Raw genomic sequence first — 24,840 nt, 5'->3', positions numbered from 1 at the left:
ACTCCTCCTTCCTCAGGTTAAACCACCCCAAAGCCACAGCACAATATGCAGGAGGATCTCGATTAGAGCTGCCCACTCGCTCAGGCAAATTCTGCAACTTCTCAGCCTTTGGGACCACCAAGTCCCAGTTTCTTCCTGCAATTCAACTTACCGGAGGTCCCATGAGTCCAGGGGGGCCAGCAGGACCAGGGTCCCCCTAGGGAAAGAGACCAGGGGCATTGAGGCAGGGGTCTTGCCCAACTTGTATCCAACTCATTCACTACTGTCTTCCTCTTTCTCCAGCCCTCCTCCTCCAGCTACTCAAGGATGGAGGGAACGTCACATGGGGCAAGGGGAAGACTCCAAGACTGGCTCAGTCTCTGGCTGTGGATGCTGGGTGAATCCTGGCCCCGTGCTGGGCCTTATGTTTTCTTCTTTTGGGTACAGAAGGGGTTGAACTTGATGTTCTGCCCTTTGCCATGGCCCCATGCCTTTCAGATTCTCCAACAAAACCAGACTCCACGAGCCAGGGCTTGCTCAAGTCCTTCCACATCTGCAGCCTGATTCTTTCTGACACCCAGCCTAGTTTCCTTGGCTGGGTACATTTCTGGATAGAAATTTATTCCCTTTGTGATTCTGCCTTTGTTGAAGCTCAGCATGTCCAACTAGGTTAAGACTACCAGGAGAACCGAGAAACCGAAGGGCTCTGGTACCATCAGAGGTAGAGTGTGGTGGGAAGCAGAGAGAGGGAAGGTGTGGGCACCCACTGGCAAAGGGGGAGGCGCTCTTGAGTTCCCTTTATCAGGGTTCCTTTGCCTTTGGCACCTGGAGAAGGAAGTAGGAAGGGGGTGTCTGCCTTCCCCAGCTACCATCTTACCCTCAAGCCAGGCTTGCCGTCCTTTCCATCCAGACCGTCCAAACCAGCAGGGCCCTGGGAACAGGAAAAAGAATTTCTGCAGGTGCTAGAGACCTAGGAAGTGAGAGGGCTGACCCAGCCCCTCAACTCTTTCCACCCCTCACCCGACTCCTACCCTTACCAAATACGCACATAAGCACACACACATGTACATGCGCACACACACACGTATACACATACTCACACCACATGCCTGCCAGGCTAACAGGGCCCACACTCACCTGAATCCCAGGAGGTCCTGGTGGCCCAGGGGAACCAGGCAGTCCTGATGGGCCTCGAATCCCTTCACTGCCCTGAAAAGCAGCCCCCCGCCCCAATATAGCCATCAGGGCCTTGCCTCTCCTGGGAACTAGGCTCTGGGCCAGAGGGAGGAGGTCTGGTGACTACTGGAAGTCAGAATAGCTGGTTTCTAACTCAGTTCTATCCTAACCTAACTAAGTAGATTACACACACCTTCCCAAAGATCTATCTTCATCTACAAAGGATCCCCCTTCCTGGCTGCTCTGTGGGGAAAGGACAGAGCCTATACAGTCCTGCATCTTCTTCAGGGCTGGCCAGGTACTGGCTCAGAGTGGTCAATAACGTGTGAACTGAAGTCACACACTCAATTCACACTGGGCCTAGCAACATGCTGAGCACTATGTCGCCTCTGATGTCTCCAAGAGGAATAAAGGAGGCAGGGCGCTGTTCTCCAGGAGTCCGCAGTCCAGTGAGCATCCCAGGCCCACCACAATCAAGGGCAACGTAACATAGTCTATGTGAAGAAGGGACCAGGTTAGGGAGTGTCACCAGCTTCTAGACTGTGAAGGATGTCTTGGATTCAGGCAGGTAAAGAAGGAGAAAAAGGAATGCCAGGGGGAAGCACAAAGGATAAAGGTTTGGATGGGGTAACATGCCCGGGCTAGCCAGGGGCCTTGGGGCAGCCTATGTGAGAGGGTAAGGGTGGAAGAGGAGCCCAGGGAAGTTGGAGTCTGATTGGGAAGGGCTCTACAGGCTGTGCTAAACTTTACTAAGCGGACCAGTAGTCTTCAAACTGTACTTCTCAGAGCCCTGGGAGTCCCCGAAGGAGCCTTGAGCTCTGAGGATACAAAGCAAGGGACCAGAAGCTAGGACTCCAGGACCCTGGCCCTGGCCTTTGCCAGAGTAGCTCAACTTGTATCTGTTTTTAGATTGAATCTTCACTTAAGCTTTTGTGTGAAGTTAGGGCTCAGGACTACAAAATAAAGTTTGAAAGTCACTGCTATAGGCACTAGGGAGCCACTGAAGGTTCAAAGCAGGGGAGTGATGAGACATGTGAATTAGAATGTTCACTAGAGGAAGGGGAGGCAAGCAGGCCAGTGGGGAGGGCTTCTGCAGTCCCCCAGTGGGGAGAGAGTGGCTTCCCTGGGGCACTGGCCATGGGAGTGGTTAAACTGAACAGGAGAGGAGAGACCCAGCAAAGGGGAAAAAGAACTTGGGGTTGGGTGGGTGGGGGCGGGGCATTGCAATGCTACCAGTCACCGGGAGGGGTCAGCACAGCCCCAAGAAACGTCAGCTTCCAACAGAGCTGGGGCTGGGAACCCCTGGCCAGATGTTTGGGATTCTCCACAATGACCAGCCTAAGGAGAGTAGGCTGCCATGAGGCACTGAGCCAGCTGACTCTCTGTGACCCAGAGGACTCTAACAAGGGCTGCCAACCAGGTCCCCATAGAGAAGGGAAGGAGCTGACATCCACCACTGCCCTCTAGCTGACAGGCTTTTGGCTTTGGGGAGGAAGTGAGGGTCCCTGGGGCTCTCCTGGACTGGGAGAGACGTCTCAGCCCTGCCGCTAACTCAATGTGCACCCACCCCTTGGCTGCCCGTGGCCTCTCTGGTCCTCAGTTTTCTCATCTGTACAATGAGTAGTTGGACCAAGGCGGCCCTTCTTCCTAGTCCCTTTCAACCCTGAAGCACTGTGCTGTGTGTATTTTAGAGGAAAGAGGCTCTACACAAAGCCACAGGCATCCTGCCCCTTCCTCTGGGCTATGGTCAGAAGTCAATCTTGGGGGGCCTCTTACCCGTCTCCACCCATCACATCTGGGAAGCCCAGAGGCTGAGCTAAGACAGGGATGTTAGATTCAAACCAAGACTGAGCTCCGTCTCCAAAGTGCCTTAAGCCAGTATATGGATCCTCAGACTGCTACTCCTTCCCACTCTTGTCACCAGGTCACAGGCCACTCCCTGCCCTCTCTGGGCCCTTGGAGAAACCTAAGCATGGCCACATGAGAGGCCGTTCCCCTTCTAGCCTGGCTTCTTCCACTGTTGTTAGACTCAAGAGGCAAATACCCAGAGCTCTTCTTGCTGTGGGGTGTCGGGGGCTCCCAATTTCCATGGGCTTCCCTCAACACCTTGCCCTCCCCCTTGAGGAGGTGAGGGTGGCCTGGACTCCGTATTGCATTCTCGTTGTCCACCTCTCCCTACACCCCTCTGCCTCCTCCCCACCCATCCTCCCTGCTTTATCCCCTCCCAGGTTCTCAGTTGGATAGAGGCCAGCAGGTATCCTGGGCCCAGCTCCCATCCCTAGGAGCCCACTGGTCTGCACAGCCCCCGTTGCTGCCCTGTAGTCCCTGGACCTATACTGAAGGTCTCTTTCCCCCAGAGTCAGTCTTTGAATTCCCCTAAAGGCTGAGGCTAAGGGTAGGGCAGGACTTCAGGGCTCAGATCACTGCACTTTGGCCAACTTGGGGACCTACTCACCTTCTCTGCTTGGGGGCCAGGTGGCCCTGGTGGTCCAGCTTTGCCTGGGAATCCAGGGGGACCCTATATCAATAAAGGAGCAGGTAGGAATGAAAATAGGGCTTCCTCTTGTTTGTGTTGCTTTTAGTTGCCGTAGAGTCGATTCCAACTCACGGTGACCCCATGTTGTGAAGAGTATAACTGCCCCATCATGTTTTCAATGCTGTGACCTTTGGAAGCTGATCACCAGGTCTGACTTCTGAGGTGCCTCTGGGTAGGTCAGAACCCCCAAACTTTCAGCTTGTAGTGGAGTGGTTAACCAGGGACTTCTGTTTGTATTACACTGTTGCTAATGCAGTCCATTTTGGACTTCCTAGAAACACCATCAAGGAGCACTGGGTCTGGCTCCCTGGCTAGCTGGGCTGGAGCCCACCCAGGAGGCCCTGCTCTCTAGGTCCCAGCTTCTGGAATCAGGCCTGGCCACCCAGGCTGTCCTCCGTTTCTTCCCTCCCCTTCCCAGGCTCATCATCACCCAGCCTGGCCTGGTCGGGCCTGCCCCTCCCAGACAGGACCACATCAGACAGAGCTGGCTTTGTGTCCACTCACCGGCGGGCCTGGAAAGCCTGGTTGGCCTTGAAACCCCTATGGGAAGAAACAAGGGACAGTTTGCTGTGCCACCCCCTGTCTCCTGCCTGGCTGCCCAAGTGGAAAGAGCAATAGGGTGAGGCAACCCCAAGTCCCCAGGGCCTGGGCACAGAGGGAACCCAGCCCTCCCCTCTGCCCAAGATGGCCAATGGTGAGATTCTGTGCATGCATTAGAAGGTTACAACTCCAGGATGGGTGGGGATGAAGATGCTGGGGCTGGTCACCCCCCACACCTGAGGGTGCCACCAGGCTGGAGGACCCAGTCCCTTCTTTTCCTCTCCCCAGTCATCCACCATGGTCAGGACAGGCAGCCAGTCCCAGTCACCCACTCACCTGGTCGCCCTTCTCTCCTGAGTTGCCTTGGGGTCCTCGCTCTCCTCGGGGACCCTGTCACTCACAGAGAACAACACAGCTAGAACCCAATCTTCCTTCTCTCAGACCCTGGAGCAGGACCAGAAGTCCACATGTCCACATCCCCCTCCCTCACTCACCGCTGGGCCTGGAGGACCTGGGACGCCTTCAGATCCTGGAGGCCCCTGCAGACACACAGGAGCAGAATCAGTCACTCTGGCTAGAGAGAATGGGACATGAGGTGGGCACACAGAGTAGGGGATGTGATGGAGGCCTATCTAAACCAGCAGGACCCTGGTCTATGTAGTCCTCCTCTCTCTTGCCTGAACTACTAAGCGAATTTCCTCAGGGGTCCCACCACACCTAGCTCACTCTGATCTAGCTAGAAAACAGTGGCCATTTTCTCCTCCCCAGCACAGCTGATTCTATCACTGCTTTCCTCAAAAACTTCTAGAGCTCCCTCTGCTAATGAATGAGGGGCACACTCTCCACCAGTGCTGGGTTCTGTCATCTGACGCCAACCACCCTTTCCTATTTCCTGGCCCTCTCCCTTTCTTATCTTCTGCCTTGATCTCTGTTCAGCCTGCACTGTTCAACCTGAACTTGCTCTACGCATCCACACCTCAGAGCCTCTGCACACACTGTCCTCTCTACCTAGAGTGTCCTCTGATCCCCCACCTTCCTGGGTCTCTTGACACCCTGCCAAATCAACAGATGGCTTGGGCTGGCCCTGCATTGCTCCCACCCATGGTCTCTCCCACTGTGATTCCCCAGGACACACAACCACGGGGCTCCCTCCCTACCTCTATTCAGGTCTCAGCTCACATGCTATCTCCTCAGAGAGGCCCTGACCCTCCATCTAAGTAGCACCCCGCCCATGGCCTCAGTCCCTTACCCACTCTATTTCCTTCCCTGGACTTCACTCTCATAATTCACGTGTCCCCATTTATCCATCTGCCACCTGCTCCCCCCCCCCCCGCCCCCCGAATGTGAGCTCCTTGAGGGTAGGGGCTTGCCTGTGTTGTTCACCACAGTGTCTCCAGAACAGAGCCTGGCCCCCAGCAGGTCCACGAGAAATATTTGTTATTGAATGAATACCTGGCAGGGTTTGCTGAGTGCCACGGCCCCCTCACTGAAAGGTGAGACTGATCTCAATCTGGCTGATCCCAGAGCTAAGATGTGTTACCTCAGACAAACCCAAATTTCTCACCAGACAGACTTGAGTTCAGGTCCAGGCTCCATTACTAAGTAGCTGCAGGGCCCTACACGAATCACATCACTTCATAATAAGCCTTGGTGTCCTCATCAGATACCACCACCAGCTGCCATGCTCAGCATGGGGCCTGGAGCGCACCACCAATAAAGTGACCTGCCCAGGGGTGGAGGCCGTGGTGGAGCCCAGTCAAGAATCTGGCCCTGGTTCTTGCCAGCCTGCCCACCAGCTAGTCTTTGCAGGAGATGAGGAGGTTCTTGCCAGCTGACTCCTGGCCCCCCTTCCCCTTGGCAGCCCTGGCCAGCCTGTCTCCATGAATCCTGCTGGGAGTCTCCTCACAGCTTCTGCCTGCGCAGTAACCAGCCTGTGCTGACTGCTTAAGACGCAGCTGGGGCAGCTCAGGCGGCAGGAGAAGCTGGGGTCATGGTCTTCTCCTTCACAGGCTGCCAGGAAAATCTCTAGTCTGCAGTGGCGGAGGCAACAGGGCAGAGAACAGCTCCCTTTGAAGCCCTTCCTGCCACCCCCATGCTGAGCCGAGACTCACCGATTCTCCCTTCTCTCCCGCAGGCCCCACATAGCCACGCTCCCCCTTGATGCCCTGACAAACAAGCAGAGAGAGAAAGCAGAATTAGCCCTGTGGCCTGCCATTCATGGCACTAATATGAGGGGTGGAGACTGCAGCTGGCACCCAGATCGGCACTTAGAGGCAGACAGCATGGAGGAAGAGACTGGGGAGGAACAAGCAGGCTCCTCTGAGCATGCCACTGTGGTCCCCCCTGCTGCCATCGTGGCCTTAGTGGACAGTGAGGACAACATCCCCAGTGGGGCCCTGCATGGGTCTAGTGCCTCTGCTCTGTCTCCCCAACTCTCCCAACCCTCTTGAGGAAGCTGATTTTGGTTCTCACTATGTCTGGGCATCTCAGGGCACTATGAGAGTCTGGCTCTCAATGTGTGCAGTTGCTGGAATGGGCCTCCCAAAGTAGAGCAGTGGGGCCAGGCCATGCTACCAAGGGGGCCCACATGCCTGCAGGATAGGTGGCCACGTTATGGGCAGAAATGCTTGGGAAGGAGGGAGGTGGTTTTGGAGGGTGCCTGCTGATGGATGCCCAAGCCTGGTCCTATCCCAACCACCACCCCAAGGCTCTGATACCCCCAGGGCCAGGATCCTCTTACTCACAGGTAGTCCTGGGGGGCCCATGGCACCTGGGTAACCAGGCTGCCCCGGAGGACCCTGCAAAGAAAAACAGACATAATGGACCACACTCCGCCAAGAAACACAGGTCTGTTCCCATATCCCTGGGCAAAAGGATACCACAGCCAGAATATCAAATGCCAAAAGCTGCTACCCAACAGGTAGCCACCCAACCCAGTACAGCCACCATGCTGGTCCATTTCCCCAAGCCCAAAGTTCCTCAGCCGTGACCACTACCAGCAGGCCTGGCACTGGGAGCTGAATAGAGGAGAAGGCCAGGGCACAGGATGATGAGGACCAGATAGGAGGGGCTGGGAGGGACGAGTGCTCACTGCAGGGAGAAGCAGGAGGAAAGCCCCAGGTATGCTGGTGGAGAACAGGTAACAAGGAACTGGGCACACATGGATATCAGCCTCCTTTATCCTGAGAGAATCATGGCTGGGGGCAGAGACCCTCCCATCTGCCACTCAGTGGCCACCCTCACAGCCCAACGCCTGTCTCCCCCAGGCTTTTCTATCTCTATTCCCACAGGCCTCTTCTTACCGGTTCCCCCTTGTCTCCTGTCAGGCCCCTGAGGCCTCGCTCTCCTTGAAGACCCTTGGGGAGAAAAATCATGAGAAACTGCAAGGAAGGCAGCCCCACCCAGCCTCTGACTCCTTCCCCCTGCCCTGCTGTTCCCATTCTAGGAAAAAGTGGCAGTTGCTGGTGGCTCATAGTGTCCCCAGCAAGGTGACTATGGGGGGGACGGTGCCCCAGAAAGGTGACTGTCAGAACTGTAAGTCCCACATATGAATGCCTCTCAGGAGCACAGTATATGCCCCCCAGGTGGGTGATTCTCAGAAGGTACCTCTCAGGCAGGTGACGGTCAGTGGCAGGCCCTACAATGGTAACTGTCTGAGGAGCACCTTTAAGAGGTTGACAGCTATGTGCTCCCCCTGAGGGGCAAGTGTCAGGACAGGTGCCCTCAGAGTGATGCTCCCCACCAAAACGTATCGCCGGATGCCCAACACTTACCAGTCCAAGCCACCCCAAAACCAAAACGCACTTTCTTTTAGGGATGAAGGGAGAAACAAGGGAGGGCTCTCTGTCACTTTGCACGGTGGAGGGGATCTCAGTTTCCATCAGCACCAGGGCCACCACCCTCACACCTCACCCTGGACTCATCAGTTCACCACGCCATTGAGAGCACCACGTCTGCCCTTCTCCCCATGCCCTCTGGAGACGGCGCCCACACTTTTCCACAACACAACACAGATGGCTGGACGGACAGATGGCCCCTTCACCCAAGCAAGCAGAAACAGACAAGGTCCTGCCAGAGACGAGGGCATGGGGACAGATGGAGCTGCGACGAGGAGGGGCCCCGCTCCCTGCGCCTCCATCACCAGGCCTGGGAGGAGAGGAGCCAGGCCCCGAACACGCAACCTGACAAACAGGAGGTTAGTTTCCATGACCCAGGAGGGAGCAACACTGAGGACGGGATGATTTAAACACACCTGTGACCATGACGAAGGCAGAGCAAGTAACGACACCTGGCAGAGGGACTAGGCCAAGACGCCGGGCACAGAGGGGCAGGGCCCCACAACACCCAGAAACCCACTGGCTGCTATCACGTCCCCAGCTTTGAAGCAGACTGGGACCAGAGCCAAGGAAGAGGAAGGAGCTGAGAGTTTCCTCTAGGATGATGGGAAAGGTGCGGGCATGGCTGCCTGGGGTGCCTCGGCCAGCCCTGCCAAGCAGCAGGGCACCGAACCTGTGCCAGCCTGCAATGTGAAGCCCTAAAGCTTTGGCATCTCTGCTGGGCTCTGGGCCAGGTGCCTGGCAGGGCCCCAAGAACTACTTTCAGTAAATCTTCAGTCAACACCGAAGGTGGGAGAAGCAAGAGGCAAAAGTGAGAAGGGAAGGAACAAAGGGGCCCCGAGAGGCACCAGCTTAAAATAAGAAGTTAAAGCAGCTCAGGAAGATTTAGGGAGAATGATGTGGGATTGTGGATCGAGGAGAGAAAAGGCAAACGGAAGGGGGTAAGAGAGAGAAGATGAGAGGAAGAAAGGCAGAGAAGAGAGAGAGGAGGAAACGGAAAGAAGGCAGAGACTGAGAGAACGTCCAAGCTGCTGAGACCTCAGGGAACCTGTGTCGTTAGCCACCGTGCCTGAAGGGGGACAATGAAGCACATGGAGAAGGGAGGAGTGAGGCGAGGGCACAAGAGGAAGGGAAACACGCAAAAGCCACAGAGACCTGGCCAGCAGGGAAGGGGAAGTCGAGCAGTGCTAGATTCTTACAGGCAATCCGGGGGAGCCAACGGCACCAGGAAAACCTGGGGGGCCCTGGTGGGAGAAACAGGCAGGTCATGTCTCACAAGTACAGTAACCTGGGCAGTCTGGAGCTGGGAGTGATGGGGAGAGGAGGTCGTGGGAATATTTTCAACACAGCTGAAAAAAGAGACTCGCTGGCAGCTTGGCCCAGAAGACCTCTGCTCTGGCCCTTGGCTCCAGGAAGAACAGCTTGAGGGTCAACAGAGATGGGAAACATGCTTAGAGTCAGACAGTTCTTCCCCAGGCTAGCGGAACAGCCTCGCCTGAGTAGAAGTCCATTTCTTTCTGCCTTGCCCATCATGCCTGTCACCTCACCGCCATAAAAATGGCTCTCAGACGGCCCCCACCAGCCATTTTTCTACAAAGAAGATATTTTGTCTTCCAGCTTTTCCTAGTCATGTCCGTTTTCCTACTGTACCAACAACTCAGAGCACTCCAGGGTAGGTGCCCCTGGTCTGATGCTCCTGGTCTGGTCTTTGTAGACCTTTCCTAGAGCAATGGAGGGCAGGTCCATCTCAGCTCTCTTCATATCATGGGGGCATGAAGAGATCTGGCCAGGCTGCAAGCCTCCCTGACTGCTGAGAGCATGAGCCAGACGCCTAGGCCTTTCTGTCCAGGGTAGCCTGGGCCCACTGTACAAAACACAGCAGGGTTGTGGGGCAGTGGAGAAGTAAGGATCTGCCTCTGAGGACCTCTCAGAGCAGGCCAGTTGCAGGGGATTCCACGGTGAGAGGGAGGAAGTTCCCTCCTTGTGCCCTTCCCAGGTTCCTGAAGACAAGCCAGGAGAATGGTCTGGGTTTTATGATCCCTTTGAGAACTTCACAAGTAGGCCAGGGAACCACTGATACTTACAATAGGGCCTGGAGGACCTGGGGAGCCCCTCATGCCAGGCGGACCCTGCAAAGGAAGCCAAGGGAAATGGGATGAAACAGTTCAGGTCCCATAGGAACCTCAGTGGTCCTTCCTCCCTGCTCCCCATAGCCAGAATCAATAGATGACTGCTATCAAAGCAGGACCATGGTGTTAAAATGGCCTTTCATCCCATTCATTCATTCACAAACACTTATTGAGCAGCTTTTATGTACCAGGCACTGGCCCAGGTGCTGAGGACACAGCCATAATCGAAATAGATAAGAACCCCTGGCTCATAGAGCTTACATTCTAGAGGGAGAAGGAGACAGTAACAAACAGGGCATGGCTGGCACACAGTTGGTGCTCCGTAGACAAATGTAGAATATTCCGAGAATGAAGTCAGTACACAGCATGTCAGATGATGATGAGTGTGATTCAAGGAAGGGGGACTGGGAGGTCTGAGGTCATTGTGGGGGGTCCAGTTTTAAATAGGATGGTCAGGGAAGGCCTGACTAAGAAGGTAACATCTGAGCAAAGAGCTGAAGAAAGAAGGAATAGAGCCATGAAGAAGAGTGTCCCAGGCAGAGGAAGCAGCTGGGCTGTGGGGAAGGAGTGTATCTTGTGTGTCCAAGAACAGTGAGGAGGCCAGGGCAGCAGACAAGGTCAGAGTTGTGAAGGTCAGAAGGGGCCCGAGTCATGTAAGGCCTTGGTGGCCAGTATAGCATTTCCAAGACCAAGGGGGAGCCACCGGAAGGGCAGAGAGGAGTTCTGGCAGGAACTAAATGGCTCTCAGGTAACTAAGGGCTGTGCAAGCAGAGGCACCAGCCCCCTCAGGGCCCTTTTTGGAGAGGGTCTCACCTCTTCTCCTCTCTGGCCTGGCAGACCCGGAGGACCAGGCAGGCCAGGGCTCCCAACACAGTCTGGGTCTCCCTCGATGTTGTCCCCCTAGAGTGGGGATGGAGAGGGTGAGATGGTACAGTCAGAGCCCTGTACCCCAGGGGCAAAGATGGGGCGAGGGGCCCACTCACCCGGGCCTCCTCAGCTCGTGGGCGCTCTCTCTCGATGAAGCACTGTGGAGGTCAGTGAGAGGTGCCCTGTCAGGGGAGGGCAGCCAGGGAACTCACCTTGCAACAAGGCTGCCTGCCCCACCCAACCCCCTACCCTGGCACAGCTGTCGAGGCCTGGCACGCCAGGGATACCCTGGTCTCCCTTCTCCCCTTTCTCCAGGATGGACACTGGGTGGGCCGTCTGCCCCTGGGCACAGTCCCCGCAGATGCTCTGACAAGAGAAAGGAGAAGACCATGAGGCGTGGGTCAGAGAAGGGTAAGGTGGGTGGGATGGGGGACCCTACTCAAGACCCTAGAGCAAGGAGCACCTTGCCCGGCAGCACCCCTACACACATACTCTCTCCATCCCCAGCCCCTTCCCTGGATAGCTTAGCTCCATCCTCAGGGGACTCAGTCCCAACAACTGGCTTTGAGTTCCCTCCAAGAAGAAGCTTGGGTAGGGCCAAGCCAAAGCCACTTTCCCAGACAGGCGGTGGGAGGAGGCAGAGGGGCCTGTAGAGGCACCATCTGCCCCGGCTGTTCCTGCAACCTGCACCCACTGTGAGGACAAGCAATGAGAAGTTGAACTGGGAAGGCTGGCTCTAATGTGAGCTTCTCTGCCCAAGGGACAAAGGAAACTGCTGCAGGAGGAGCCAAGCACTTTATAGATGCTCCCTGGCACGGGGCCTGCCCTCCATTCCCCAGGGCAGACCCAACTGTTCACAGCCTCCTTGGTCAGCTGGGCCAAGATTTTTCTTCCTGGGGTTTTAACCTTCTTTGGGTCACAGACCCCTCAGACTTTGATGGAAACTATGGGTTCTCTTCCTGAAAAAATAAAACCAACTAGTAAACACTGGCCTACAATTTCAGAGAACTCAAGATGCCTGGAGTCTATCCATGGACTGGCAGGGTGTCTATGGACCCAAGGCAGGAACCACAGCTCTAACCTTCACTGTTCACTGCAAAGTCCAATGATAATGACTGTCATTTACTCATAACCCATGCGCCAGGCATTGAATAGGCCCTGGTTCATTATCACATTCAATCCTGACAACTCAGTGAAGCAGGCAATCCTATGAACATTCTGAAGATGAGACAGACAACATTAAAGAGGTCATGTGACTTGTCTAGGCTAAGTGGAAGCCTAGATTGGACCTTGGTCTGTGTAAGGCCAAGGCCCACAGTCTCTCCACAAACCCAGGCTCTTTCTGGTCTGTGGATATGAATGTATGTGCTGGCTGGAGCCTGGTCAGCCCCCTCTTGGGTGGCATCTGACCCCCTTTCCAGACCTCACTCACTTCCTGTTTGGGACCCTCTGCTAAGCACATGAGTTAGAAGCCAAAAGATGAAGTACTACAAGGAGAAATGTCAATTTTGCATCTGCAGTCAAATGACCACCTGACCAGGGGCAAGGCTTGGGAGAGCCCAGGTTTGGCAGAGCCTAGGGGAGAAGAGCTGGGGTTTTGTTGCCACAACCTGCTGTGACCCATCATGTAACACTGCCAGGAGGTTAATCCAACTCAGGCTGCTTCTGGAAACATCTGCTGTCCAGAGCAGGGGCAGGGCAGGTAGTCCCCATCATCTCCCTTACCAGGACCCACTGGACTAGTAGATGTCCACAGCACTGACTGGCCAGTGCCAGGAGAGGGTGGCCAGGACAGAGGGGCTCTGGGAACTAAGACATGGGGGGACTCCAAGGATGCTGAGCTGCAGGAGAGAAGAATCCAGGGACACGAGAGTATCTGAGGGCAGCCTGAGAGTTTACTGTGCTTTCATCTCTAGAGGTGAACCAGTGAGGAAGGACTGTGTGGCCCTTGGTCAGGGAGGGTCCCTGGGGAAATCCCTGCACAGCTTGAAGGCCAGACCAGGCCACAGACCTCTCATCTGGTCCTGATGCTGTCTGTACACTCTGCCACAGGCCGGCTCTCCCACCAGGTCCCAAGTCTGCTTTTTCACACCACTAAACTTGTTTCTCCAACCCCACCTCTCCCCAGATTCTTTCTGGACTGACCAGAGATGGGCTGAAGCCTTCTTCCAGGCCCCTGCCCAGACTCATCATAGAACATAACCTTCTTACACCCCCCACTGCCCCACCACCATATATCCGCACAGCCATCCTCTCCCCTCTGTTTTGGAAGCTGTTGAACCTTGCCCGGCCTGACCACAGTGGTATGAGCCTCACACCCAGCTGCCATGGACCATTTGCAGGGTTGGATTTGCTGACAGCACCCAGCACGTGGGTACCTTTGCACAACTGTTCAGATGCTCATTCAGCAGAGATTGAATGAGGGTCTGTTATGGGCCAGCAGGCTCCGAGCTAGGCCCTCTTAGGTAGAGGCTTGTGAGCTCTTTCTGTAGGTGCCACACAGCTGAGCACTCACTATGAAAATCCTCTTAGGAGACACCCCCCTCCCAGTTCCTGCTCTTTTCTCTCTTACCCTCTTACCTTAAGGAGTTGCTGTTCAATTGGCAAGGATCCCTGAAAGAGACAGACACCTGAGCTCAGGTAGTTGCATGGAGGGGAGAAGAGAGACCTATGGGATCAGGGAGAACCTGGGAAAGCGTCCTGCCATCCTGGCTTCTCTAAGCCTCAGGGGACAGAGAGATGAGGGGCCCCCCACTGTAGCTAAAGGAGCTTCAAGGCAAGCACAGCCCTGGGAAGAGCAAGGAGGGGAATGGATGGAGAGGTCCAGCCTGTACCTACCAGTTCTGCAGTCAGCCCAGGCTGTCCTGGTAAACCATTGTTTCCAGGTACTCCCTGCAGCCAAGGAGAGACATGAGTGAGTGGACTCCACTCTCTAGCCCACTGGTTACCCTGCATCTTTCTCATCATCCCTGCTGTCTCTCCTTATCAAGCCTGCAGAGCTGAGAGCCCTGCTGGGCACAAGACTGACATCTGATCTGAGACTGAAAGTTTCCAGATCCTTTGAAGGGCAAGCCAAGCAGGCCCAAGGGGGTGTCCCCCAAAACCAGTCCAACAGGGAGTTTCCCCCCAGAAGTCAGGGGAAGGTCAGAAATTGGGCTGCAGGCTTTCCAAATAGTAAGTATTGTTTCTTCATGTGCAAAGCACTTTTCCTACATTTTCTCATTTAATCGTCATTGTTATCTTGGTGAGCTAGATGTTATCTCCATCTTAAAATGGAAAAAAAGAAGTCAGAGAGGGTAAGTTAACTTGCCAACGGTCAGGAAGAGCAAAGCACAGAGCTGAGATTCAGAGTGAGGACCGGTGGCTTCCAACCCCTCTCTTAACCACTATTTCAGCCTCACTCTCAGAATACTCGTGCACACAGCAAGAGGGCAAAACCTTACGTTATGTGTAATGTTTGCAGTCCCTGGATGATGCAAATGGTTAACACACTCAGCTACTGTCCACCCAGAGGGGCCTCAGAAGAAAGCCCTGGCATTCTATTTCCAAAAGGTCATGGCCATTGAAAACCCTATGGGGCATAGTTCTACTCTGACACACAGTGGGGTCTGCATGAGTTAGAATGGACTCAATAGTAATTTGATGATGGTGGCATAACAGCCAGTTATTGAAAAAAAATTCTGTACCTCTATTTCCTGATCTGCAAAACAGGGGATGTTTATCACTTGGCTTAAAGGAGATAATAGCCATAAAGAACTTAATACAGAGCCTGACATCCAGGATGCTCCCTTTAAATGTTTGCCATGCAGACTCTCTCTTTCCCTCAGAGGTTCACAATGGCATTTGCATATTAAATACTCCATGAAGGCAGGGAGCATTTTAGGTTTTAAATCCCTGGTGCCCGACATGGAGGAGGAGCACATTAAACACGCCTCGACTGAACGCTCTGCTGCTGCTCCCCCCCCACCATCACCACCCTGCTCTGCCTGCGCAGGATTTCCTTGGCTCACTCAGAGATCTGGCCTCTCTTCAAGTCCCGGCTCCCAGTAACAGAACCCATCACCCCACCACCACTAGCAGCCCTCCCGATTTCAGGCCAGGGGCTCCCAGGACTGAGTCAGCCCTGGAGTCAGCCACCCACCCTGCCACCTTCCCGCGCCCCCTGCAGGCCATCACCCAGCACTGCACATTCTACGTCCTGAATGAGTTAATACGCGTAATATTGTTAGAACATAACGTCCCTACCATGGGGAAAGCACTTTGAAAGTATTCATTATTACTGTAGTAGTCTTAGTTGCTGTCGAGTTGCTTCTAACTCATGGTGACCCCATGCGTAACAGACTAGAACTGCTCCATAGGGTGCTTTTGGCTGTAATCCTAACCAAAGTAGATGGCCAAGCCTTTTCTTTCAGGGTGCCCCTAGGTGGGTTAGAATCACTAACCTTATTATTCAGGCCCCACTCAGTCACTCTCCACTGCCCCTGTGTTAGTTTAAGCCTTATACTTTGTTTTTCTTTCCTGCCCTTCCAGAATTAACAGCCCCGCCCATTGGGCTATAGAAGAAATGAGTGTAGGGACCAGAGTCAAATCCCCTGAATTTAAACCTAAACTCAACTGCTTACAGAGCTATATAGCCTCAGGCAAGTTTCTTAACCTCTGTGCCTCAGTTTTCGCATCTGTGAAATGGGTTAGGATTAAACGAGATGACAGAGTGTTGCAACTATGTGACCTTGGCAAATAAGTAGCACATAGCTCTGAGCCTGTTTCCGCTGCTGAGAGAGTGGGTGCTTGGCCCTACTTTCTTTGAAAGGACTACAGGAGGGGGCCCATGTGATAAGGCCCTGCACCCCGCCTGGCACAGAGCAGGTGCTCAGGTTGTGGCAGCCTCGACTTGGCCTCAGGCACTGGCACCAGACCAGGACTCTGGTGCCTGGACAGACGTGACAGTCACTCCTTTCTGCCTCATTCCCCCAGCATGTCTTGGCAGGATTCACACTACATCAGCTTCAGCTTGTTAATGGGTCACTTTGAAACGACTCTCATGCTGCCTCCCATTTCCCCAAGCAAACTGCAAGCCTCCTTCGGACAGATTCCTGTTTTCTGCAGTGCTGAGGGATACTCAGTAAAGGTGTGGGTGGCCCATGGGGCCAGCTCAGGGCTCCCAATGGACAGAGAGATTTCCATCAGCAATGCTAACTCACCAGAGCAGAACTCAGCCCAAGGAGGCAGGGCACGGTCTGCCTGGGGTGGGCGACGGAATGTATGAAATCTTTGAGGCAGAGGCGAGTTATCTGTAAAAAGCTTCCATGTGATCCAGCTCTGCTTTCTTTCCCCTTTTTTCAGATGAGAATCACTCTTCCAGGGGCTGGGAGCCCAACACCCAGAAACCACTGTCTGAGTTTCCCAGGACCTCGGGAAAATGTGGCCTGGCATGCAAACTGTTGGGGAAGTGTCCTGAAAGGCAGTGGAGGAGAGCAGGCAGTGCTCTGCGTGGGGACGGCCCCGTCCAGCACCGCTACTTCCCAGCCAGATGACCTGGGACAAGACACTTCATCTTTCGGACCCTCTGTTTGCCGGGCTGTGACCCAGGGATAACATGCTCTTCCTACTAAGGTTGATGTAAGGCTCAAGTGAATGAAAGAAGAGATGTAAAACAATAATAGTAACAGTGGTACAGGTAGCCCCTGGGTCATGAATTTGCTCCATTCCTGGGTCTTTAAGTCAAATTTGTAGGTAAGTTGGAACAGGTGCATACAGTTCTTACTTAGCCTTTAGTGCAAGACAAGGCTCAAAGCCTTTCCAGTGATTTAAAAGCTGCACATGCAGCAAGTGAAGGTGATTGTGATAAGAATTTGTTGCAAGTAGGGGTTGGTTCAATGGTTTCAAAGTGAGGGCAAATTTGAATTGACAGAACATTAAAGGGCAAGTACAGGTGGTCCGTCAGTCAGATGTTCATAAGCCAGGGACTGCCTGTAGTAGAAATGATGGCTAATGCCTTCTAAGTACTTACTAGATGCCAGGCAGAGTTCTTGTACTTTGTATATATTAACTTATTTAATACTCACAAAAACCCCATGAAGTAGGTACTGGAATTATCTCCATTTCAATGGATAAAGGAACTGGGTCATAGAGATGTTAAGTAAGCTGGCAGAGCTGGGATTCAAATTCAAGTCACCTAGCTCTAGAATCCGGCTCTAATCAGAAGGCCATCCTCATCTAGACTCCACACTGCCTCCTCGCCCCTCATGGGCTCTGGCCTCCTTGCTGTCCCGGAGCCTACTCAGCACATTCCCATCTCCTGGCCTTTGCACCTGCTGTTTTCTCTGTCAGAAATGCTCTCCCTCCACATACTCACTCCTCATTTCCTCCAAGTCTTGATTCAAATGCCACTTTCTTGCTCTCAAACCTCATCTTTCTTGCCTGCTTCCCATTTTTATCCTCATTCTCCGCTTAACCTTCTCCTTAGCACATGCCAATTCCTAACATACTATGCGTTTTATTTATCGATCTTGTTTATCACCTGTCTTTCCTGCTAGAATGCATACTCCAAGAGGGCAGGAATTTCTATCTTGTTTGGGCCACTGCTATATCCCCAGCACCTAAAGTGGTGCCTGGAAAACAGGAGATGAACAAAAATATCTGTTGCACAACTGCAAGCTGAACACTGCTCCAGAACCGTAGGGCTCCATCCCTCCAGGGTGAGGGATTTTTATCTGACCCAGATTCTAGGTTCCTGACAGCTGGCCAAGGCCTGAGCTTGACCCTCTCAGTGGGGTGCCTCTTCTAGCATGCAACAGCGCTTCCTCGAAAGGGGCTGGGACTAACACAGCCTGTTCTAAGGGGTCAGTAGGCTCTCCAGGCCACCCGGGAAGCAGGAGCCCAAGGCGTGGCACAGGGATGTGGTTGTGCCTTTCAAGCAGCATCCCTGAGCCCAGCTGGGCTGAGCTGCCCAACCCCAGGAACCTGCCTGACTCCCAACCTCCTTATCCTCTTCCCTCCTTTACCTGCAGCCCAGGCATTCCAGGGGGGCCTGGTGGTCCAGGAACACCCGGGGGACCCTAAGGGAGAAAAGGAAGAATCAGACCCAGAAGAGAGCTCTGCCCTGTTGCTGGGCAGTGGAGCAGGATGGGCAAGCCGTGGGGCGCTGGCGGACGGAGAGGAGAGACAGAGGAGACAAGCGACACACACCTGCGGGCCCGGCTGCCAGGAGCTGCCCATCCAAAGTCCCGGAGCACCCTGGGTGGGAGTGGGGGTCGCAAAAGAAGGGGACAGGTTATAGGCAACGTCCACACCAAGCGCAGGGCTGCGTGGGGAGGCGGCTGGCTGGGGCGCAAAGCCCTGCAGAGTCCTTGGCATGGTGGGCACGAGGCGAGAAGCCAGGCCTCTCCCCCAGGCTGGGGGTAGAGCTCTCAGCACCACTTACCGGCATGCCGGAGAAGATGGGGTCTCCCCGAAAGGGGCAGGAGCACTCCCCTGGTTCACCCTGAAAGACAAGAGCCTCTGTTAGAAGTGGACAAGAATGAATGGCCACGTCTGGAAGAGAGTGGGCTCTGAAGTATCTATTCCTGGGCAACCTGTTCAACCTCCCTGAACCTTAGCCTCCTCATCTTAAAGATGGGGAGGATAATACTAAACGCATACGCTGTCACAAGGCTGAAATGGATTGATGTATCTAGAGCCCCTGCCACACGGTAAGCACTCAGCTGAGATCAGCTCCTGCTATTACGGTCGTGCTCTGTTATATCTTCATCTGTTGCTGCACAGGTATTCTCACCTCCAGGACAGTCACAACTTGACTTAGCTGTAGCCTCACTTTCCTTGGCCCAGCCTGGCTTCCATACCCTTCTCTCTCTGCCCTCACAGCACTAGTCCTTCCAAACTCAGTTCCTGTCCCTGCTGTCTGGTTCACCCCCATTTAGGCAGCTACCCTCACGGAGGCCTTTGAGCACTCTGAGTCTCCTGTGATCCTAGGTAAGCCCTGGGCCAGCAACCACACAAAGAGGGGTGTATTTAGGGCCCCTGCTCTCTGGAACCAAGGTGCTAGTGGGTGATAAGGAGGCCAGAATGACTCCTCAACTCGTCCTCCAGTTCAGGGCAGCTACCTGTGCGCATGCCCCTTGGCCTAGCTTCCCCTGGGTGGTGGAGATGTCAGGGCTGCTAAGTCCCCCAGAGTTTTGGTCCCAGGCCTTTGGGACTCACCTTCTCTCCCCGGGATCCCTTTTCACCCTGCAGGGAGGAAATACAGGGAGGTGAGTGGAGAGGGGTGCTGAGACAGGGACAGCTGTGGCTTCCGGCTGCCCCGAGATGCTGTACTCACTGGCATCCCTCTGTCTCCTGGAAGCCCATTTTCTCCTTGCTGCCCATCACGGCCCTGAAGGGAGAGAGCCCAGGATCAGTGGATGAGGATGGACAGCAGCCAGCCATCTGGCCTGCCTGCAGAGAAGGGTGGTAGGACAGACAGCGGGCATGCCAGGACCCTCTGGAGCCCACACCCCAGGCCTACATTCTAGAGGAGGAGACTAAGGCACAAGAGGCAGGAGGATGGAAGACAGAGTGACATTTCCTTGGTCCTTCTGGATGCAGTGAGCCAAGCACCTATCAGAGAGCATGAATGGAATCCCCACTCCCAGCCCTGTGGAGTGCTAGTGTTCTGTTTTATAGGGGAGGAAACTGAGGCCTGAAGAAATTCCATAATAGGCCCAAGAACAACCTGTCCCTAGGTCTGTCCATCCCCCATGTCCCTGCTGTCTCCTCTCTACCTCTAGCAAGTACTCAACACACATTCCTTCTGTCACAAAAGTTATCCCAGTTGACTTAATTGGGAGGTGGGAGTTGCAGTTCCTGTTTTATTGATAAGGAATCAGACTCTAAGGTGTCACTTAGCTAAGGTCCACACAACTAGTGAATGTGAGACTGGGATGGATGACTTCCCAGGTCGGATTAGGTTTGGAGAGCATTCCTGGAGAAGAGCAGTTTGGACAAAGTCATGGAATGAACTCAGGTCCAGAGAGCCAGCTTGGTGGCACAGAGGGCATTCTGACAGCTGCCTTCCCTTGAGACCCTCCACCAGGACCACATCTCTGCCCTTCCTCTCGTGTTCCTGGGGCCCGCAGGGATCCTGACTAGCCATCTCTCCTGGTAACACAGACTGGCTGTGTGTGTGCTTGGGCAAGTCCCTACCCACTCTGGGCCTTGGTACACCATTGTAAGAAAGCCATGGGTGATTACCAAAGAAACCAGAATTTCTCTAGAGATCCCTAACAATAGAAAAGAATACAGTTCACTAGGCGATGTTCAACGTCACCAAAATTATACATTTGCCCGTGACCCAGCAGGCACAGGCTGGCTGAAAGGTAGAATTTCTTTGATTTCAGCTGGAATTATATCATCTTGTAAAACTCTAGTGGGTTCATGTGGTGCAGAAGCTGACTCTTGTGTGAGTCTTTGATAAATAGAAATGAGGAAATGCATTTATTATTACTTAATCCATGCAATTTGTTCAACAGACACAATCCATGAGAATCACTGGGTGGGGACAGTAATAATGAGCAGGCCTTTGAGGGTAATGAGGGGGAAGCTGCTGACTTAGATCCGTGCTATCCAATATGGTAGCCATTAGCCACATGTGGCTGTTTAAACTTAAAGGAAGGAAAATTACTGAAATTAAAAACTTAGTTCCTCGGTTGCACCAGCCCCCTTTTAAGGGCTCACACATGTCTCGTGGTTAACATGTTGGATGGCACAGAATAGAATATTTCCATCACCATAGATGGTTCCGATGGGCAGCACTGGTCTAGATGATCCCTAATGATGCCAAAGTTGGAAGGGGTAGGGTGGTTATTTTACAGGCTATGAGTTAGACCGACTTGAGTTCAAGTCCTGGCTCTGCCTCCTCACTGTCTGGGCGTCAGTTTCCTCATCTATGAAATGGGGAGAATAATAACACTCTCCCACAGGGCTGTTGTGAAGATGAAGTGAATGACTGTGTATTTAGAGCTTAGCACAGTCACTGCTCAGAACACTGTGGTGATCTTGTTGCTATTACTCTTGGGTTCCCCCTATACAGCATGGTCTTCCCTCCTCTGAGGCTGTGCAGGGCTAAGGCCGTTCTCCTCCCTGTGCCCTCTTCCCAGCATTGTCTTTAGGGAGAGCCTGACCCTGCAAGAGTAGAGAGCCTAGAGAGGACACTTACCGGAGGTCCAGAGACACTGGCACCAGGGGGTCCTGCAGGTCCAGTGGCTCCTTTCTCCCCTGGAGGTCCCTGTGAATGAGGGACACAAATTTGAAGTTAGCTACAATCCAGTGTGTGGGACACATCAGACCACGTCTTGGGCAGCCCTCTTGCAGGCACCACTCAGCCCCCATGTCCCCTGCACCCACCAGGATCCTCTGAGGCATACAAGCCCAATGCCCAAGAAGGCTGAGGCTCACCTTGGCACCCTTCTCCCCAGCGGGGCCAGGCGGTCCCCGAGGTCCTGGAAGCCCCTGTAGATGGAGGTACAGTTAGTTATCCCCTACTCTAGAGTCCCCCTCTTGTTCCCAACCCACCTCCAGGCCCAAGGCAGGCATACCTGAATGCCAGGCAAACCCTGGGCTCCAGGCTCCCCCTGCAAGACAGAAAGGGCAGACTAGGGCACAGCGGCCTGGCTGACCTTGTCTGGGATGGGACATCTGCCAACCCAAACTCAGGAGAGTTCCCTAAGAAGATTCTAAGGGCCAGAGAGGCAGGGAATGGAACAGAAGCAATGGCAGACCAGGAATGCTGCTCAACCCCTCCCCCAAGTTGTGCCCATCTGGGCAGTCAGAGCTCTGTGGTCTTTGGAGCAGATGGCTAATGGATGTGGGGGCAGGAAGTAGGGGTGGGCAGGCAAAGGCACAGCTGGAGACTTACCTGGGGCCCCTGGACCTCCATTCCTGGAAGCCCTGGCTCTCCCTGAAGAGACAGAAGAACAAACCCTGGCTCCAGGTTCCCCTCCCACAGTTTGCCTCCTCTGCAGCCCAGCCCCAACGCCTGGTTCTTACCCTCCTCTACTGCCACCCTCTCCTGACCCTGTGGTTCATCTCCATTTCTCACCCCAGGCCCACACTGCCCCAACTCTCCACCCTACCCTAACCCACACACACCTGCAGCCCAGCCACATTCACACCTACCTGTGTCCCCTTCAGCCCTGGGGGCCCTTGAACTCCTGGTAGACCAGGCTGGCCCTAAAAAGCACAAGGCAGCCCATAGAGTTCCCACAGGGGAAAGGGAGGGCAGGAGGAAGAGAAGAAAATTCCAAGTAGGGAAGAGCCAGGGACAGGCAGCCAAACTCACCGGTTTACCAGGCCTGCCCACACCTTCAGGGCCTTGCTCTCCTTTGGGACCTGGCTTCCCAGGCTGTCCAGCCATGTCAGTTATCACCCCCTGAAGACTGGGGCAGGCAGTGCAGCTATCACCCTGGTCAGAGATGGGCACGGCCCAGGGCATGTGAGCAGAGCTGGCAGCCGGGCCAGGAGTAGGCATCAGAAAGGAAGTCCTTGAGACCTCCTAGAGCTCTGACCCTCCGCTACCCCATCTCACCCCGGGAAGTTGAAGTAGGCTCCTACACTCCCCGCTTTTCTCCTCCCTGCCTAAGAGAAGAGTTTAACCCAGTGAGTCTGGCATCCTCTGAGGCTCATCTCCTGAGCCCTCCCCTGACCCACAATCCTTCCTCCTGTGAGCACTCCACCTTACATTTTTTGGTTCCTGCAGCAAGATACCTCTTGCCTCACTGACCTTTTCTCCTTTTGGCCCTTTGGGGCCTCGGATCCCTGGTTCTCCAGACAGTCCTGGCTGACCTACAGTGCCCGGTATCCCAGGGTCTCCAGGATTCCCAGCATCACCCTGTAAGGAATAGGGGTCAACGAGGGCAGAGGTGGCCCAGCTTGGGGCAGGTTGCCTTCTTGGGACCTGCAGGCACTCACAGTGGTTCTCTGGGACTGAAGGCTGGGGTTGGGAAGAGAGTGGGGCATGAATGGACCCAGGCCATCAGAAAAGGCAGTGGGAGGGACTGACAGGAAGTGGTTGAGACAGGCCACCCAGGGGCCCACCCAGGCTCTCTCACCTTCTGCCCCTTCATTCCTCGCTCTCCAGCCTTGCCCTGAGGAGAAAGCATTTCTGTAAATACACTGTTTCATACAGGACGCCCCTAAGTGCCAGCACTGTGCTAGCCCCAGGGGATACGAAAGTGAACAAAACAAAGCCCCTGCTCACAGTCTAGGGGAGCAGTACTGCACAGGTTAAGAGTAGACTCGATCCAGACTCCTTGCTTGGATGACCCTGGGCAAGTTATTTAACCTCACTATGCCTCAGTTTCCACATCTGTCAAATGAGAATGATAAAAACAGTATAAATTCTAACCCACAGGAGTCTTGTGAGGATCAGATGAGCTAACATATGTGAAGCAGTGCTCTCTTGGCACATAGTATGTATTGTATTAGTGTCTGCTGTTGCTATTAAGGCAGCAACAATCATAACCATAGTGGGCACTACCATCTACTGAATGCCTACTGTGTGCTGCCAAGTGCTTCACACACATTTTTGCTAAGTTTTATAAAAGCACTATGTGTCAGAAATGGAGGGGCCACGAAGAGAAACAAACTGCTCAGGGTAAAGTTTCAAGTTAGTAAAAGGCAGAGCTGCCATCTGACCCCAGGTCTAGCTACTCCCAGGCTGATGCTCTCTGTGCCCAATCCAGCATGCTGTGTCCCAGGACAAGGGCAGAGGCCTGTCAGGCCAGCTCCCCGCTAGAGACAGAGGCACCAACCCCTCCACATACTCCCACCTACCACCCCACCCTGCTTCCCAGGGAACCCGGCCTACAGCCAAGAGACCCAGGCAGGATCTCTCACTTCTCTTGAGTCCTTCCTGCTCCCTGGCCCCAGAAAGCCCAGGTACTCACTGGTTTTCCTGGCAGGCTAAGGCCTGAAGGCCCAGGTTCCCCCTTCTCTCCAGGTGGGCCAGGCAGGGCCACCACATGTCCATCCCCATCCTGAGGCTTGAGCACGACTGGACATGGCTCACAAGGCTCTCCCTGCCAAGCAATGACATTGGGTTTAGGGGTTCTGCAGACCCCCGTGCACTAGCACCAGGCTCGGAATCTGAGGTTGGGGAGTATAGCCTGGTCCTAACGGCACCTGTGATGGGCATGAGGTACCTCAGGAGAGACTAGGGAGAACAGGTGAGGAATGGAGGTGGGGGCCAAGTCCTTGGGGGTTTTGAACACCATGCAAGCAGTCAGACATTACCCTACAGGCAGAAGGTTTGCAGTGCAGCAAGATGAGCATGAGTGGAGAAAGCATACCCTGGCTGCAGCATGGAGAATGTCCCCAGACTTACCTTCTCCCCTTTGGTGCCTGCTGGTCCCACTGGCCCTGGTAGCCCCTACACAAGAAGAAGCCTGTTGATGTCCAACGTCTTCCAGGTAATGCCGACACGCAGCCCAGGTCCACCATCTCCCCAGAGATGGACATCACCTCCCTCCTTGTCCTTCTCCCCTGAGCTAGTGCCATCCAAACCACACTCACCGGACTGCCAACTGGCCCTGCATCCCCGAAATTACCCTGAGAGCAAAGCAGAGAACAGAAGGTCAAAGACAGGATGGGCTATGGATGCCAGAGCAACCCCAAGCCCTTTGGGACCTCGAGACCACACCCTCCTTTCCTGGCTAGGGAAACAGAAATGTATTTCCACAAGCTCAGCTATTCCAGTCCCCAGCCTGACTTCACAGCATCTAGCCCCAGCCCCATACCTGACCTG

At 54.2% G+C, this 24,840-nt stretch overlaps 1 protein-coding gene across 1 annotated transcript in view; it reads right to left on the bottom strand.

Moving 5' to 3' along the window:
• The window catches only part of COL16A1 (collagen type XVI alpha 1 chain), a 52,387-nt gene that overhangs the window by 11,192 nt on the left and 16,355 nt on the right, over positions 1 to 24,840 (bottom strand). Inside the window, exons 26-58 of the mRNA XM_007954124.1 lie at positions 24,609 to 24,644; positions 24,421 to 24,465; positions 23,984 to 24,115; positions 23,147 to 23,182; positions 22,819 to 22,926; positions 22,378 to 22,500; positions 22,215 to 22,268; positions 21,955 to 21,996; positions 21,635 to 21,670; positions 21,495 to 21,548; positions 21,256 to 21,324; positions 19,381 to 19,434; positions 19,263 to 19,289; positions 18,487 to 18,546; positions 18,252 to 18,299; positions 18,068 to 18,121; positions 13,902 to 13,955; positions 13,644 to 13,676; positions 11,313 to 11,429; positions 11,180 to 11,221; positions 11,010 to 11,096; positions 10,152 to 10,196; positions 9,267 to 9,311; positions 7,534 to 7,587; positions 6,976 to 7,029; positions 6,343 to 6,396; positions 4,726 to 4,770; positions 4,568 to 4,621; positions 4,196 to 4,231; positions 3,611 to 3,673; positions 1,117 to 1,188; positions 857 to 910; positions 152 to 196 (exon numbers count right to left, since the gene is read on the bottom strand). Of these exons, the coding sequence (XP_007952315.1) occupies positions 152 to 196; positions 857 to 910; positions 1,117 to 1,188; positions 3,611 to 3,673; positions 4,196 to 4,231; positions 4,568 to 4,621; positions 4,726 to 4,770; positions 6,343 to 6,396; positions 6,976 to 7,029; positions 7,534 to 7,587; positions 9,267 to 9,311; positions 10,152 to 10,196; positions 11,010 to 11,096; positions 11,180 to 11,221; positions 11,313 to 11,429; positions 13,644 to 13,676; positions 13,902 to 13,955; positions 18,068 to 18,121; positions 18,252 to 18,299; positions 18,487 to 18,546; positions 19,263 to 19,289; positions 19,381 to 19,434; positions 21,256 to 21,324; positions 21,495 to 21,548; positions 21,635 to 21,670; positions 21,955 to 21,996; positions 22,215 to 22,268; positions 22,378 to 22,500; positions 22,819 to 22,926; positions 23,147 to 23,182; positions 23,984 to 24,115; positions 24,421 to 24,465; positions 24,609 to 24,644 (1,932 nt within the window). The remainder of the gene's footprint in view (positions 1 to 151; positions 197 to 856; positions 911 to 1,116; positions 1,189 to 3,610; positions 3,674 to 4,195; positions 4,232 to 4,567; positions 4,622 to 4,725; positions 4,771 to 6,342; positions 6,397 to 6,975; positions 7,030 to 7,533; positions 7,588 to 9,266; positions 9,312 to 10,151; positions 10,197 to 11,009; positions 11,097 to 11,179; positions 11,222 to 11,312; positions 11,430 to 13,643; positions 13,677 to 13,901; positions 13,956 to 18,067; positions 18,122 to 18,251; positions 18,300 to 18,486; positions 18,547 to 19,262; positions 19,290 to 19,380; positions 19,435 to 21,255; positions 21,325 to 21,494; positions 21,549 to 21,634; positions 21,671 to 21,954; positions 21,997 to 22,214; positions 22,269 to 22,377; positions 22,501 to 22,818; positions 22,927 to 23,146; positions 23,183 to 23,983; positions 24,116 to 24,420; positions 24,466 to 24,608; positions 24,645 to 24,840) is intronic.

The sequence above is a fragment of the Orycteropus afer genome, unplaced genomic scaffold (genome assembly GCF_000298275.1).
Source record: "Orycteropus afer afer isolate SDZICR_OR568_19922 unplaced genomic scaffold, OryAfe1.0 scaffold00433, whole genome shotgun sequence".
Taxonomy (NCBI): domain Eukaryota; kingdom Metazoa; phylum Chordata; class Mammalia; order Tubulidentata; family Orycteropodidae; genus Orycteropus; species Orycteropus afer.
This window is presented reverse-complemented; position numbering and strand designations above follow the sequence as displayed.